Here is an 18,075-nt window from a genome sequence, read left to right on the forward strand (position 1 = left end):
CATTTGCATAGCAACTTTAGAAGAATCAGAAATTAATTCTTCGCAAGTACAAATATTACTGTGTGTCTAGGCTGGAAACTATACATACCCTTCTGTCCGATGGTGCAAACATGGAACATCTGACAGCCCGTTTCCACGTCGGCATAGTAACCTCCAATCACCTTACGTTCACATGAAAAGTTTGTATCCGGAAGGTTATCGAAGTCCAGGTACTGCAACATAAAAACAATCCCAGATAAATAGCTAAAACAAAAGAATGTATCTATTTTACATTCATCGAGTATTAACAGGTTTTAAAATACCACAGGGATTTATAGTTTAAGAGGAGGAATACACCAAGAGGAATTCCGAAGTAGGAACTTGAGCTTCTGACGTGTTAATGAAATTGCGAATAAGTTATTCCTATGCTGTTGGAAAGTTATTGTAGGGTCAGTTTTAGTCTGAATAAAAGTTAATCTAATTAAATGATTCTTAAAAGATACCATGCAAATTACAGCTTCATAAAGAAGCTCCAAAACTACTTTAGTTTGATTCATACTGATTGACGAAGGGAAGTCAATAAGTATATGCAATTTTGCTTTAATTGTATTTAGGTTGACTCTATGGCATTGTGTGCTCACCAGCCGTTAGATGGCACCGTTGTCTACGTCTGTCGTAGGTTTCAGCGTTATCATATCGGTACAGCTTGCACTGTTACGACGTAAAAATGGCCGCGCCACTCTCTGTTTACACCAAGGAAGAACAGAGTTGTTAATCTTTTTTTTTTGTGGTCTGAGAACCATAGCTACCCCCAGAGGCCCGGGTTCGATTCCCGGCTCTGCCCCCAAATTTGAAAAGTGGTACGAGGGCTGGGATGGGATCCACTCAGCCTCGGGAGGTCAACTGAGTAGAGGTGAGTTCGATTCCCACCTCATCCATCCTGGAAGTGGTTTTCCGTAGTTTCCCACGTCTCCTACAGGCAAATTCTGGGATGGTACCTAACTTAAGGCCACGGCCGCTTCCTTCCCTCTTCCTTGTCTATTCCTTCCAATCTTCCCATCCCCCCACAAGGCCCCTGTTCAGCGTAGCAATAACCGACCCTGGAGGATAAAAATATAAAGAAGAAGATAACCATGGCCAATATACACATGGTTTGCTACGTCATCAGCAGTCACTCCTCTGTTATTCAGGATCATATCATGCACTTGTTCAATATTGGCATCAGTTACGGCTGCAGATGGATGTCCAGATCTTTCCTCATTCTTCACGCTCGTGCGACCCCTTTTTGAACTCTTCAATCCACTGGTAAATACTACGCTGAGGCAAAACATTGTCCCCGTATTGTGCTGAAAGTCTTCTATGAATTTCCGCTCCTGGTACACTCTCAGACAAAAAAAAAAAAAAAAAAAAAAAAAAAAAAAAAAAAAAACGGATTACGGAACGCTGTACTTCTTTGGTGCAAACAGCGAGTGGTGCGGCTATCTTTACGTCGCTACAGCACAAGCTGTACTGAATACTGATCTGATCATATGAAACCTACCACAGACGTTCACAATGGTGCTATCTAGCGGCTGGTGAGCACATAACGACACAGAGCTAACCTAAAGACAATTAGAGCAAAATTGCAGATACTTATTGACTTACCCTCGTATTTTCATTCTGAAGGAAGGTGGTATCCCTGTCAATTTACTATTCCAATGGGTGACATAATACTCTTGTGGGATCTCATGTAGTGTATCCTTGTAGGCGATCTTTGCTAGCTTCAAGTGATCCTTAATGTCATTGATATGCCTTTCCTTCTGTGGGTGAGAGAAAACGGGTTCCGGTAGGCATTTGTCAGTACAATTTCGCATAAACCACCTTTGCTACTTCTGAGGATTAGCTCAAGTTGTATAATAAGCTTGAGAGGGATAGTATGGACATAGTGGTTCTAACTTAACGCACATAACCATTAAGACTAATGTCTTGCTTAATTCTACATCGATTTAACTGAATATCATCATCATCATCATCATCTGTTTACCCACCAGGTTCGGTTTTTCCCTCGGACTTAGCGAGGGATCCCACCTCTACCGCCTCAAGGGCAGTGTCCTGGAGCTTCAGACTCTTGGTCGGGGGATACAACTGGGGAGTATGACCAGTACCTCGCCCAGGCGGCCTCACCTGCTATGCTGAACAGGGGCCTTGTGGAGGGATGGGAAGATTGGAAGGGATAGGCAAGGAAGAGGGAAGGAAGCGGCCGTGGCCTTAAGTTAGGTACCATCCCGGCATTCGCCTGGAGGAGAAGTGGGAAACCACGGAAAATCACTTCGAGGATGGCTGAGGTGGGAATCGAACCCACCTTTACTCAGTTGACCTCCCGAGGCTGAGTGGACCCCGTTCCAGCCCTCGTACCACTTTTCAAATTTCGTGGCAGAGCCGGGAATCGAACCCGGGCCTCCGGGGGTGGCAGCTAATCACGCTAACCACTACACCACAGAGGAGGACTTAACTGAATATACCTTTGTATAAATTTGTATAGCTTACGAGACAGACTGCTGGGAGATTTAGACGACATTTCTGTGATAGAAAATATGAGAATAATCTATTCCACGGGCCATGTGACCACACTATTAAACCACTATTAAATCCTGGTGGAACTCAGTGCTGAACCCTGAGGTCCCTGGATCCCTTTCCACTAGGTTATTATTTGTGGGGACACATGAACATTATGGTCTATGCGATCGATGGAAGATGAGACGCAATTATTGGGAAGAATTGCCAATGCAGAAAAATACGAAAGACATCATCCCGTCAGTATCGAGTCGTTCACACATTTAGGCCTAATACTGCGTATAGCTGGCATGTGTATGGTAACACAAGGCTGACATTTCGAGTCAAGTCTGCATTCACCGCAGAATGATTACGCTGTTCTTACATATGCCATGCTATAGTTACAAACTAGAGAGTCTTAAATGTTTATTAATTGAGGAATTAAGAATAACAGTTGCCTGCCCGAAGCGGTAAAGGCGTACTCAGTTCACCCGGGGGACGTGGGTTCGATTCCCCGTCAGAGAGTCGAATCATTTAAGAAATGATATTTCCACTTCCGGAGGTGCGAATGGCCGTGATGTTCACTCAGTCTACACCATGGGCACCAGGTTTATTCCTGAGAGAAAAAACGGGCGGGCGTAGAGCTAACCACTCTAGCCCATCAAGTGCCGAGTTTACGGATAGTGGAAGCCTTTACCTTCCACCCCTCCCCGGACTTCCACGGTCTGTTTTGCATTTTAATAGCTTTAAACGAAAGATAAATGAGGAAAAGTTACATTATATACTAATGTATTAAGTCTATCTTCCACTTATTATAACTCTTTTAAAATATATTCCTACTAGGTATGTTTCTAATTACAGCCGGAAGGGAATTCCAGGAGGTTATGTTTGAAAGTGTGAATGAATTACCATAGCATGTGCGGTAAATTGGGAAACTCAGGCAGAGGTCTCTGAGCTTGTAGGGATACTATCTGGGGATGACAAGTATTTAAGATCCATTCTGAGTTAAGATCCATTCTGAGATACAATTTATTGAACGCTTACGAAGACTTTATTCTTTGTAGTCATTTGCATCTTTTCATGTCGTAGTTTTGCAGACATTGTTTAATTTCCTAATAATGTACAGATAATTGCCAACTGCTGTGTGATTACTATCCCCGGTTCTAACTTTTTATATTACATAAATTAAATTCCCAGCAGTAAGGTACTCTACCTTTTAAACTATTGGAATGTTTAGTATCACATAAATCCGTTAAATACTTCCATTAAGTGTATCGTGCGTGCATTGTTCACAGGTGGCCATACCATCAATGAAGCTGTGTTCTTACGTGTTCAAGAAAAATTGTAAACAGTCGAACCATTCCTTGTGCAGCGCAGAAGTGGCGTTATGTTACTTGAGGCCAAGGTAATCCGTGACACCATCAGCAAACTTGATTGGAAAGCAATAACATAAACAGCATATCGCCTTGACGTTCCCCTTTGGGATTATCATCTCCCTGTGGCAGTGGTGGCGATTTTATTTATATTTTATTTACAGTCGAAATTGGTTATAACGTCTCCGAAGAACCGCCAATCAACGGTCCTTATAGCCGATAGCCGCACAAACCAATTTTATTTTTTGTTGTTAAAGTAAATTCGTGACCTCATCCCGTGGTGGTACAGCTCTTTTCAGGCACACCCCCAATGGAGGTGAGCTGCATGTACCACTTCAACAACATACGATTACAAGGCCTCCTGCCATTCTTAAATTTCTGGCAGTACCTGGAATCAAACCCGGGCCCCTGAGGACGGCAGCTAATAAGACTAACCGTTAAGCTACGAAGCTGGACATTTTTGTTGCTAAAACTGTAATATCTGTAAGTTTTAGTCTGCACACCTACATGGTTAATTAAGATAATATTAAGTTAAAACTACAAAAGAAAAGTATCTGAAGGAAGTACTGTATTTTCAGTACAGTATTTGTGGAGTGGGAATGCGAGGAATTTTATAAGACTTTCACTTGAAGAATTTGTCCATTGATCGGCGCATTATTCGTTCTTTGCTGCTTAAAAGATATTACAATAATAATAATAAATCTACCGACACGAGGCTGACTATTTGAGCACCTTCAAATACCACCGGACTGAGCCAGGATCGAACCTGCTAAGTTAGGGTCAGAGACTAGCACCTCAACCGGCTGAGCCACTCAGTCCAGCTTAAAAGACGTAAGCGTTCTTCACTATCTTTGTGCTCAGACGATCTGACGCACTTGATTACTTTTAAATATTAGAAAAGAGAGTGTATTTAGCCAACGGCCGTAGCCGTGTTGAAACACCGGATCCCGTGAGATCTTCGAAGTTAAGCAACATTGGGCGTGGTCAAGATTTGGATGGGTTGCCACGTGCTGTTGGTGGGGAGGGGGGGGGGTAAGGGAATGGAGGAGCGGAAAGGAACTGGCCACCTTGCAGCACGTAAACTCCGGCTCAGGCACACCTCTGCGGAGGTTCGGACCTGCCTTCGGGCAGAATACACCCTTACCTTACCCTAGAGTGTATTTCTCTCCGGTCTTCCAAATTGTACAATTCGTCATCATCATCATCATCATCATCTGTTTACCCTCCAGGTTCGGCTTTTCCCTCGGACTCAGCGAGGGATCCCACCTCTACCGCCTCAAGGGCAGTGTCCTGGAGCTTCAGACTCTTGGTCGGGGGATACTACTGGGGAGTATGACCAGTACCTCGCCCAGGCGGCCTCACCTGCTATGGTGAACAGGGGCCTTGTAGGGGGATGGGAAGATTGGAAGGGATAGGCAAGGATGAGGGAAGGAAGCGGCCGTGGCCTTAAGTTAGGTACCATCCCGGCATTCGCCTGGAGGTGAAGTGGGAAACCACGGAAAACCACTTCGAGGATGGCTGAGGTGGGAATCGAACCCACCTCTACTCAGTTGACCTCCCGAGGCTGAGTGGACCCCGTTCCAGCCCTCGTACCACTTTTCAAATTCCGTGGCAGAGCCGGGAATCGAACCCGGACCTCCGGGGGTGGCAGCTAATCACGCTAACCACTACACCACAGAGGCGGCCACAATTCGTTCAGTGTGATAAAACCAATTCGCGATGCTGACGTTTGTTTCCCCATTTTCCAATTGCCAAATAATGTGTGACTTTTCTCCAGTATTAAACACTTTCCTTTTCTTTTGCGACATCTTCACAGCGATGCTTGCCTTAACTATTTGACAGACAGACTGATTTGAAGTCTGTTGTCAGCAATCCCCAAATACGTAAAATAATCACTGGACCTTTTAGCCTGTAAGTTCCTCCGAGTCCACCTCTGTGGTGTAGTGGTTAGCGTGATTAGCTGCCACCCCCGGAGGTCCGGGTTCGATTCCCGGCTCTGCCACGAAAATTTGAAAAGTGGTACGAGGGCTGGAACGGGGTCCACTCAGCCTCGGGAGGTCAACTGAGTAGAGGTGGGTTCGATTCCCACCTCAGCCATCCTCGAAGTGGTTTTCCGTGGTTTCCCACTTCTCCTCCAGGCGAATGCCGGGATGGTACCTAACTTAAGGCCACGGCCGCTTCCTTCCCTCTTCCTTGTCTATCCCTTCCAATCTTCCCATCCCTCCACAAGGCCCCTGTTCAGCATAGCAGGTGAGGCCGCCTGGGCGAGGTACTGGTCATTCTCCCCAGTTGTATCCCCGACCAAGAGTCTGAAGCTCCAGGACACTGCCCTTGAGGCGGTTGAGGTGGGATCCCTCGCTGTGTCCGAGGGAAAAAGCCAACCCTGGAGGGTAAACAGATGATGATGATGATGATGATGAAGTTCCTCCGAAAATACATCGCTTTATACGATATGTCGTAATAAGCGATGTCGTACTAAGTGATGTTTAAAATACAGTGTTTATATAGGATTCAGATGGGACCAATAGATTTCGCCGTTATATCCAATACTTCGTTAAAAGCGATTTCGCAATAAACGGATTTGACTGTATTTATCTGTTCATTTATTTATTTAGCGTATGACATATTCAAAGCAAAAAACTACAAATCCATCACCGTACAGGCCATGAAGGCCCTTGGAGCTGTGGAAAGTAAAGACTTCCACTGCCCATAACAACGGCATTAAGTGGGATAGATGGGCTAGCTCTATGTCCGGCCGCCTTTGCCCTCACAGGAATTAACTTGGTGGCAATTTTTGGTGAATGTCGAGTGAACTTCAGGCCATGTGACACTGAAGAAGTGGAAATCTCGTTTCTTACATATTTCTACTTGCTGACGGGCAATCGAAACCACGTCATTCCAGGTTAAATGAACACGTCTTTACCGCCCCGGCTAGGCAGCTTCTGTATAAAAAGCATATAGAGAAAGTAAAGTTACAAAATGCTAAACAAAAGAAAATTCAGTGGTCCGTGACGCAGCAGCCCCCACAGGTGACAATCGAGTTTCTTCAGCCAGTCAACTACCTCCTTGGTGACATCAATTTTGCCTGCATAATACCTTACAGGGCGTTCAAATGCGATATGGTTGAGGGTCTAGTTGGCATTTACACCGTCACAAACAGCTGACGGATTTAAAACTCATAGAACACAGAGTTCCAATACGATTAAGATGTGTTCATAGATGATGGAGGCTTGTTTCTGTCTTTGACGGCGTGCCAATGTGGAGGTGCATTGCAGGACCATTCTTCATTCATTTTCGATCCAAATTAAAGGCATTTTCAGACTGAATGAAACCTGCTGATATTGGAGGGTGTGTCATGATCTTAGTGGAAGGGATATTTCACAAAAGAAAAATCCTTTAGGGCTTGAATATGTATATATGGCTACCCCTTGGCCCCGTTTCGTGATTCGGGGTTGGGGATGAGGCGAGATGAATTTATCTTCTTCTTAATCGGTTTACCCTCCAGGGTCGGTTTCTCCCTCGGACTCAGCGAGGGATCCCACCTCTACCGCCTCAAGTGCAGTGTCCTGGAGTTTCAGACTTTGGGTCGGGGATACAACCGGGGAGAATGACCAGTACCTCGCCCAGGCGGCCTCACCTGCTATGCTGAACAGGAGCCTTATGGGGTGAATGGGACAGGCAAGGAAGTGGGAAGGAAGCGGCCGTGGCCTTAAGTTAGGTACCATCCCGGAGAAGTGGAAAACCACGGAAAACCACTTCCAGAATGGCTGAGGCGGGAATCGAACCCACCTCTACTCAGTTGACCTCCCGAGGCTGAGTGGACCCCGTTCCAGCCTTCGTACCACTTTTCAAACTTCGTGGCAGAGCCGGGAATCGAACCCGGACCTCCGGGGGTGGCAGCTAATCACGCTAACCACTACACCACGGAGGCGGACGAGATGAATTTATATTGAGTGTTTTTACGGCCGGATGTCCAACCTTAATTGAACAGCTAATTAAGGTAAGCAAAGTAAACTCGTGTTCTCATCCCCAGGTGGTACAGCTTTTTTCAGGCACATCCCCAATGGAGGTGAGCTACATGTACCATTTTAACTACATACCAGTCCGGCCCCGCGGTGTAGGGGGAAACGCGTCCACCTGTCACCCGGCGGTCCCTGATTCGATTCCCGACTGGGTCAGGGGTTTTTAATTGCAAATGATTAATATCCCTGGCCTGGGGACTGGGTGTTTGTGCCGTCCTTAACGTTCCTTTCCTCACATTCAACACACTACACTCCCTCCATTCCAGTTACTCGCAGGTTCATATCACATGATCGACGCCCCGAACAAATAGCATTTAAAAAAAAACACATACCAGCCTTCCTGCCATTCTTAAATCTGTGATAGTATCGGGAATCGGTCCAGGGCCTCCGAGGACGGTAATTAATAGTGCGGGCAATGAAGAAATGAATTATGGCGAATTATTTTGTGTAAAGAGGTAGAATGAATCGGCTGTGGACTACGAATAGGAACTGTCCCGGCATTCTTCTGGAAGTGAAAATGGGAAACTACATAAAACAGCCGGCGATGGGGTTCGAACCAACGCGTATCCCTAATGGAGAGCTTTGCTCCATAACCCTAGTGAATTAGCACGTGCGGCCATTCCACTCGATTGCGAGAGCAGTCGAATACTTACGCAATATATGCAACCGGTGAAATTCAATTTTGATTCCCTTATGTGAACTTAATTATTGACAAATTGAAGTTATTTAGTAATTTTTTAATTTTTATATTTTATTCCATTAAAATGCAATTCACAAAATTAATTAACCTTTAAACTTATTTACCGCATTATCATTTACTAATTCTACTATCTAGAAATACACTGACTGACAGAGCAAATGCAACACCAAGAAGGAGTGGTCAGAACTTTATGCCAATTGCAGGGTAGACTGACGTCACTGAGGTATGCTCATGATGTGAAATGCGCCGCTGTGCTGCGCACGTAGCGAACGATAAATGGGACACGGCGTTGGCGAATGGCCCACTTCGTACCGTGATTTCTCAGCCGACAGTCATTGTAGAACGTGTTGTCGTGTGCCACAGGACACGTGTATAGCTAAGAATGCCAGGCCGCCGTCAACGGAGGCATTTCCAGCAGACAGACGACTTTACGAGGGGTATGGTGATCGGGCTGAGAAGGGCAGGTTGGTCGCTTCGTCAAATCGCAGCCGATACCCATAGGGATGTGTCCACGGTGCAGCGCCTGTGGCGAAGATGGTTGGCGCAGGGACATGTGGCACGTGCGAGGGGTCCAGGCGCAGCCCGAGTGACGTCAGCACGCGAGGATCGGCGCATCCGCCGCCAAGCGGTGGCAGCCCCGCACGCCACGTCAACCGCCATTCTTCAGCATGTGCAAGACACCCTGGCTGTTCCAATATCGACCAGAACAATTTCCCGTCGATTGGTTGAAGGAGGCCTGCACTCCCGGCGTCCGCTTAGAAGACTACCATTGACTCCACAGCATAGACGTGCACGCCTGGCATGGTGCCGGGCTAGAGCGACTTGGATGAGGGAATGGCGGAACGTCGTGTTCTCCGATGAGTCACGCTTCTGTTCTGTCAGTGATAGTCACCGCAGACGAGTGTGGCGTCGGCGTGGAGAAAGGTCAAATCCGGCAGTAACTGTGGAGCGCCCTACTGCTAGACAACGCGGCATCATGGTTTGGGGCGCTATTGCGTATGATTCCACGTCACCTCTAGTGCGTATTCAAGGCACGTTAAATGCCCACCGCTACGTGCAGCATGTGCTGCGGCCGGTGGCACTCCCGTACCTTCAGGGGCTGCCCAATGCTCTGTTTCAGCAGGATAATGCCCGCCCACACACTGCCCGCATCTCCCAACAGGCTCTACGAGGTGTACAGATGCTTCCGTGGTCAGCGTACTCTCCGGATCTCTCACCAATCGAACACGTGTGGGATCTCATTGGACGCCGTTTGCAAACTCTGCCCCAGCCTCGTACGGACGACCAACTGTGGCAAATGGTTGACAGAGAATGGAGAACCATCCCTCAGGACACCATCCGCACTCTTATTGACTCTGTACCTCGACGTGTTTCTGCGTGCATCGCCGCTCGCGGTGGTCCTACATCCTACTGAGTCGATGCCGTGCGCATTGTGTAACCTGCATATCGGTTTGAAATAAACATCAATTATTCTTCCGTGCCGTCTCTGTTTTTCCCCAAGTTTCATCCCTTTCGAACCACTCCTTCTTGGTGTTGCATTTGCTCTGTCAGTCAGTGTAAATCACCTCATCATGTTTAATCTAAAAGATGCTATCACTAGGACTCGACTGAAACACTATGTACATTTTTATCATTTGAATGAAAATTGCAAGTCGAAGACCATGGTGTGATACCTTGCACAAAATAAATGGGCTGACAGGTCAAGGCGAGACAGCTTTTCTTTAAGTGCATGTCCAAATCGTGACTTGACGAGTGCAACTGTGTCGTAATGTAACCGCTAGTCATTAAGACAAAGATTTACCAGAGGACGCTGGGTTTTATTTAATCCTATCATCTCAGTTTCTTGTAGCTCTCCGATAGGTGAAACCTCGAAAGAAATGGATTCAATATGATGATATCAGTAAATATATACAATATACCACACAAACAGTTCCACAGTCTGCGAGATTTGAACCTGAATTCAGAGATGAATTTGAACCACCTAGCGGGGAGGGGTGAACTAATGAGCTGGTTTGTTCTTCTTGCCCTCTTCACCAGCTCTTTTGAGTCAGCACATAGTGTGTATTTTGGTCCAGATTTACGGCCGGATTCTCTTTCTGACACTAATCCTATGTGGAGGGATGCATTTGCTATCGCGAGCTGTTGTGAAGGATGGTTTGCTGTGTGTAGATGAAGAACATTGTATTAAAACGGACGAACACAGACACCCGGTTTCCAAGCTAGAGGACTGAAACATACGCAGTTGTCAACCCGATCGAGAATCGAACCCGGGGCCCTCTGACCGAAAGTCAACGCTCTGACCATTCAGTCAAGGAGCTGGACGAACTATTGATCAAGTATTATACTGAATTACAATTTTTTCGGCACGTGGCATAATATAGGCTATCAGTTTATAGGACTAATAATAACAATAATATTATTGGCTTTACGTCCCACTAACGACTTTTTCAGTTTTCGGAGACGCCGAGGTGCAAGAATTTAGTCCCGCGGGAGTTCTTTTAAGTGGCAGTAAATCTACCGACACGAGGCTGGCGTATTTGAACATCTTCAAATACCACCGGACTGAGCCAGGATCGAACCTGCCATGTTGGGGTCAGAAGGCCAGTGCCTCAACCGTCTGAGTCACTCAGCCCAGCAGTTTATAGGACTATACATGACCATAGGATACAAGGAAGTGTCTGCAAAGGGTAGCTAGTTTTTGCCATATGCACACACCTCATCAAATATACCTTTTACTCTAAGTTATTAGTGGATTACAGAAGTAACTTCAATGTAATTCCTCTTCTTCCGCTTTTCCCACACCCTCGTAGGGTCACAGGTGCGAAATGAGTCGCGCCTGTTTTACGACCAGATGTCCTTCCTAAACCCCTTGTGGAGGAATGTATTCACTATTACGTGTTACTGGTTATGTGGAGTGCTGTGTGTGTATGAGGAGGAGAGTGTTGGGACAAACACAAACACTCAGTCCCCTAAACAGAGAAATTAACCAAACGTGATACAATCCCCGACGCGGCCCGTAATCGAACTTGGGACTCTCTGGACCGAAATTCTCAACGCTGACCATTCAGCCAAGAAGCCGGATCAAAAGGGTAACTTCAAGGCGTGAGTCTAATCCGAACTCTTGCTTGGATGGATATTATTTTTGTGGAATACTTTTCAAAGGGCCACAGGGAAGTTTTGTAAATAAAATGTTGACAAACTGACACCATGCCGTCACCTTAATAAATAATAATAATAAAATTTTCGCCGCCTCTGTGGTGTAGTGGTTAGCGTGATTAGCTGCCACCCCCGGAGGTCCGGGTTCGATTCCCGGCTCTGCCACGAAATTTGAAAAGTGGTACGAGGGCTGGAACGGGGTCCACTCAGCCTCGGGAGGTCAACTGAGTAGAGGTGGGTTCGATTCCCACCTCAGCCATCCTGGAAGTGGTTTTCCGTGGTTTCCCACTTCTCCTCCAGGCGAATGCCGGGATGGTACCTAACTTAAGGCCACGGCCGCTTCCTTCCCTCTTCCTTGCCTATCCCTTCCAATCTTCCCATCCCTCCACAAGGCCCCTGTTCAGCATAGCAGGTGAGGCCGCCTGGGCGAGGTACTGGTCATACTCCCCAGTTGTATCCCCCGACCAAGAGTCTGAAGCTCCAGGACACTGCCCTTGAGGCGGTAGAGGTGGGATCCCTCGCTCAGTCCGAGGGAAAAACCGAACCTGGAGGGTAAACAGATGATGATGATGATGATGATAAAATTTTCGTTTCGCCCGTCTATGGACCGTGTTTGACAATATTTGCACTATTGTTAGCTTTCTCTGCCTTCATTCTCTGCCACTATCTTTTCATTCTCTCTCGTACTTCCTTCTTCTGATCTTCTGTATAGGACCTCCCTTTACTCACCAGCGTTTTCCCCAGTCTCATGGAAACCGCGGAACGTTTTGACGAGTTGTCTAAATTGATTTCTGTCCATGATATAATCTTCCGCAACCCCTATCTTCGTCAAGTCCAACCTCACTTCTCGAAGCCATGTCAGTTTTGTGTTCCTCTTCCTGAAGAATTCAAAGATTATCTTCGTTAGTCTGTTATTGTCCATCCTCAACAAGTGTCTATAGAACTCTTTCTCATCAGTTCAACCACTCCTTCTGCTCTTTGATACAATTCCTTGTTGGATTTGAGTCTCCTCTCCCCATTTCTTACATTTGGGCCCAGAAATTTTCTTAGCATTTTTCTTTCTTTGTTCCGGATATCCTCAAGCCCACTTTTTCCAATCATGCCCAATGTTTCCGTTGCACACTGACACTTAGATTTAACAACGGTGTCTACATGCCTCAGTTTACCCCCATAAGATAAAACCATTCTGTTGTAGGGGTTCCTCGTCAGCTGAAATGTCATTTCCCATTTCCGCTCCTTAATGGCATTCTTTTCCGACCCATTATGTTTCTCCCAGTTACTTAAAGCTCTTAACTCTCGTTATTATCTTGTCTCCTAACTTCAACAGCTAAGGGACATCTTTAATAATAATAATAATAATAATAATAATAATAATAATAATAATAATAATAATAATAATAATAATAATAATAATAATAATAATAATAATAATAATAATAATAATAATGCCGCCTCTGTGGTGTAGTGGTTAGCGTGATTAGCTGCCACCCCCGGAGGTCCGGGTTCGATTCCCGGCTCTGCCACGAAATTTGAAAAGTGGTACGAGGGCTTGAACGGGGTCCATTCAGCCTTGGGAGGTGGGTTCGATTCCCACCTCAGCCATCCTGGAAGTGGTTTTCCGTGGTTTCTCACTTCTCCTCCAGGCAAATGCCGGGATGGTACCTAACTTCAGGCCACGGCCGCTTCCTTCCCTCTTCCTTGCCTGTCCCATCCAATCTTCCCATTCCTCCACAAGACCCCTGTTCAGCATAGCAGGCGAGGCCACCTGGGCGAGGTACTGGTCATTCTCCCCAGTTGTATCCCTGACCCAAAGTCTGAATCTCCAGGACACTGCCCTTGAGGTGGTAGAGGTGGGATCCCTCGCTGAGTCCGAGGGAAAAACCGACCCTGGAGGGTAAACAGATTACGAACGAACGAACGTACGAATAATAATAATAATAATAATAATAATAATAATAATAATAATAATAATAATAATAATAATAATAATAATAATAATAATTTCGTGTGTCTACTGCTAGACTGATATACCCCCTTGTAAGGCAGACGCTCTGATGAGGGCGGGCAGCGTCTGGAGTGTAGGAGAAACTGCGTGCTTTTGCAAAGGAGGATAATGTTGTGTGTCATGTATGAGTTGACAAATGAGTACAAATACCCAGTCGCGGAGCTAACGGAATTAACCGAATACGATTGAAATCCGTCTACCCAACCGGGAATCGAACCTGGAGCCCGTCCAACCTACGGTTAAGACACTGACCACTCAGCCGTGGAGCCGATGGTCCTAATACTTGAATGAATAGTATGAGAAATAGAATACTGCTGCTGTGAACACTTGCAAGAGCGTAGTAATAAATTCTGCCCAGCAACTGGAGACCAGAAGGTTAAGTTTATTTACTACGTAGAAATCTGAACTGGGCGAGTTAGCCGTGCGGTCAGGGGCACGCGGCTGTGAGCTCGCATCCGGGAGATAGTGGGTTCGAATCCCACTGTCGGCAGCCCTGAAGATGGTTTTCCATGGTTTCCCATTTTCACACCAGGAAACTGCTGGGGTTGTACCTTAATTAAGGCCATGGTCGCTTCCTTTCAACTCCTAGGCCTTTCCTATCCCATCGTCGCCATAAGACCTATCTGCGTCGGTGCGACGTAAAGCAACTAGCAAATAAAAAAAGAAATCTGAAGTCGGTAATGTTGATCATTTTTGTCCTTTAATGTGTGTGAAGAGGAGAGTAATGACGAAAAATTATAGGCTGAATCCATATCCGTATCTTTTGTTAGAGCTCATATTCCTTTACTGTTCTGTCCCAAATAAAATACTATATTTTAAGGGCACTGTTCTAACTGGGACCTTAAATTTTTCATTATTGTTTAGGAACTATTATTTTTAATTGTTCTTCTATATCTTTTAGTGATTATTTACAACGAAAATTCTAACCGATTAAAGTCATACTCCAAGAGAGAACTCGGAATAAAAGGTTCATTAGAATTCCTGCCACAAGCACATTCGATTGGTTTACTTAGTGTTAGTTCCCCTTCTTTCAATCATTATTTAATTATTGTGATCTTTGCCCTTAAAATATTTACGTCAGTCATTACGATTAAGAAATGTTCCAATTTCTACTACATTAATTTCAAAGCTTTGTATGTATTTTAGGAAGAACCAAGTAATTACGATTAGCAAGCTTTCAATTGGATTGATAATACTTGATAATTCTTCCTACAGAATTATATTGTACTATTGCTCTGGTGAAATAGAACAAGAACTTAATATTACTTCTAGTTCAATGTTATTGCACTAGTGTCCTTCGTAAATTACTTCGTTCTGTTTAAAATACATACAAAGCTTTAAAATTAATCTAGTAGAAATTGGCACATTTCTTAATTGGATTCGGTATCTGCCCACAGAGCCTACCACACGACAAAACTAATTAGCAAGGAAAGGACGGAATGTCCTCAATACGCGTGGATAATTATAGAGAAGTTGCAAAATATAGCCAAGAGAAATAGGTGACAGCAAGAGAGCATAAAGTGCATACAAAAGTTCAGTGTTACTCTTTACTCGACGTTTTTTTAGTTTAACCTTTAAGACGTAATGCGTGTAATTAGCATCGCCATTACTTTACATGATACCCATAAAACGTGTTGGTTTACAAGGAATGTTTACTTAATGCGGTTACACTCGTGGCAAGTCTTTCAAATACGGCTATGTTTAGGCCATTAGTGCTCACTGAATTGCATTGAAAAATGTTACATTTCAAAATGTAATGTATACGATTCTATATTCATGATAATTTTTGTAAATCAATGTATGCACATACATGCCATATCATTGGAACAATTTCAAGATTTACGGGAAATCAATAAAATAAATTGAATTTAAGATGAAAACAACAATAGGGTAAAAATCTAAACAAACATTTAGAACAAAATTGAAATGATCTAAATTAAAAAGTAACCAATAACAAAAATGTTACACAATTAGTTTACTATTTACTATTTACAAAATAATTGAAACCAGGACGTCCTTAATTAAAGTTTAAAATTACTAATAATAGAAAGATGTTTTAGTTCATGAGGAAGTTCGCTGTATGTTTTTGAGAAATAATTCTTCAGCCTCTTTGTTCCGTAAGTTACTGTTCTTGACTGACAGGTGTAAATATTCAGTTTTGTTGCGTGTGTCATTCTGATGTCCATCTTGATTGTATTGCATAAAATTATTGTTATGTATTTGTATGTAAGAATTTTTTTTTTTTTTTTTTTTGCTAGGGGCTTTACGTCGCACCGACACAGATAGGTCTTATGGCGACGATATGTAAGAATACCAAATGAGATTGTGATGATAAGTATGATAGAGCTCTTGGAATAAACTATGCTTATTTTATTTTATAATAACAATGCGCCGGGAAATTCCACTGTTCATTGTTCCTAGCCTCCACCCTATACCGCCCTGTCATTTCCATTGTGAAAGTCATCCAGACAGCGGCGACTCGTGTAACATTGCCTGAAAAAATCCTAATATAATAATGTAATCGCCTCCGTGGCTCAGACGGCAGCACGTCGGCCTCTCACCGCTGGGTTCCGTGGTTCAAATCCCGGTCACTCCATGTGAGATTTGTGCTGGACAAAGCGGAGGCGGGACAGGTTTTTCTCCGGGTACTCCGGTTTTCCCTGTCATATTTCATTCCAGCAACACTCTCCATTCTCATTTCATAGCATCTATCACTCATTAATATAAATCACTTTGGGAGTGGCGACCGCATCGTAATAACAGCCTATATCTGATTCATTCATTACATCCCTGACCCGGTCAAAGACTGGAAAACAGGTTGTAGGTTTTCATTTTCAATAATGTAATCAATATAAAAATGGGAAATTTACCAATGAAATAAACTAACCTAGTAAAATGGAAAACAGAAATATTATTACATAATCCAAAAAATTCGACTGCCTGCGCCAGGCTTGAAACTAGTGATGGGGTAATCGAATACAAAATCATTTATTCGATTATTCGATTATTTTTCCATTCGATTATTTTTAATTATTCATTCGAATGAATGAGGCAATCGAATAGTGACTACTTTTTTCATTTGAATGGTCATTCGAAACTCCATTCGATTGAATGAAGTAAAGGAATAGTGAATATTTTTTATATTATATTATTTTTCGATTATTCATCCAAGGCTCCACTCGAATTAATAAGACAATCAAATAGCGAATTTTACCTTTGATGATTTATTCGATTATTTAATTAATCGGATGAAAGTTATTCAATTATTAAAAGTATTCGATTTTTGTACTGAATGTTATTTGAAACTCATTCGATTATATGTAGTTAGGTAGTTTTAAGAGACATAGATTAGATATTGTTTGTTTAAAATTTTGTCTCACATTCAACCTAATACTTTTACGATTTTAGGAGACGCTGAGGTGTCGGTACATTTACCGACACGAGGCTAGCTTATTTATACACTTTCTAACACCACCTGACTGAGCTCTGATCGAACCCGCTACTTTCGGGTCAGAATGCCAGCACTTAGCACTGTTCTATTGCTTTGAATAGTGTCAAGAGTGTATCTGAAATGGAGAATTAAATCAAAAGAGGGAATAACAAGTAGAGGAATGACAGTAGTCCAGTCCTGCCTTTTGGCTTTCTAATGGTCAGTGTAGTGACCTTCGTTTCAGGTCGACCCCCAGTATTTAGCCAGGTGTGTTTAGGCCTAATTCCTCTGTCTCGGGGACTTGATATTTGTGTTCATCTTAATACACGTGTCGTTTTAAAGACATACCTCTGAGATATGCGATAATGAATACATCCCTCCACAGAGGGTTGGCGTTGGGAAGCGCATCAGGCCATAAAACTGGGCCGAATCCACATTTAGGTACCGACCACAATAAACTGGGAAAATGGACAGGAAGAAGAAGAAGAAGAGGAAGAATAAGACAGGGGAATCACAGTTAATAGAGCTTAATATTTTACGTCTCCTAAAAACGTTCGGTCTCATGACACGGAACGTACGGTTAGTTTATACATGAATTCTGATCCATATTACGCGATACTCTGTTTCAAAAATGTCAACGTTCGAATCAGGGCGACGTAGATGAATACATAACTGAGATATGAAGTCCACTTCGGTTTGTGTAAGGAGGTTTAGGTTTCACACGGGAGAACATATGGGAAAAAAAAACTCACAGTGAAATTAGCGCACAGAAATGTGTGAAATAAGCGCACACACAGGACCTGTGACTACGGGGAAGTTGGGTTTGCCCGTGTTGTCGTATACCTGCATACTAGGAACTATGCATCGAGAAATTCCAC

The 18,075-nt window shown here is 44.0% G+C and overlaps 1 protein-coding gene across 1 annotated transcript in view; it reads right to left on the reverse strand.

Moving 5' to 3' along the window:
* The window catches only part of LOC136857494 (uncharacterized), a 218,715-nt gene that overhangs the window by 36,416 nt on the left and 164,224 nt on the right, over positions 1-18,075 (reverse strand). The window contains exon 3 of the mRNA XM_067136195.2: positions 89-212. Coding sequence (XP_066992296.2) covers positions 89-212 — 124 coding nt within the window. The remainder of the gene's footprint in view (positions 1-88; positions 213-18,075) is intronic.

This window comes from Anabrus simplex, chromosome 1, assembly GCF_040414725.1.
Source record: "Anabrus simplex isolate iqAnaSimp1 chromosome 1, ASM4041472v1, whole genome shotgun sequence".
NCBI classification, from domain to species: domain Eukaryota; kingdom Metazoa; phylum Arthropoda; class Insecta; order Orthoptera; family Tettigoniidae; genus Anabrus; species Anabrus simplex.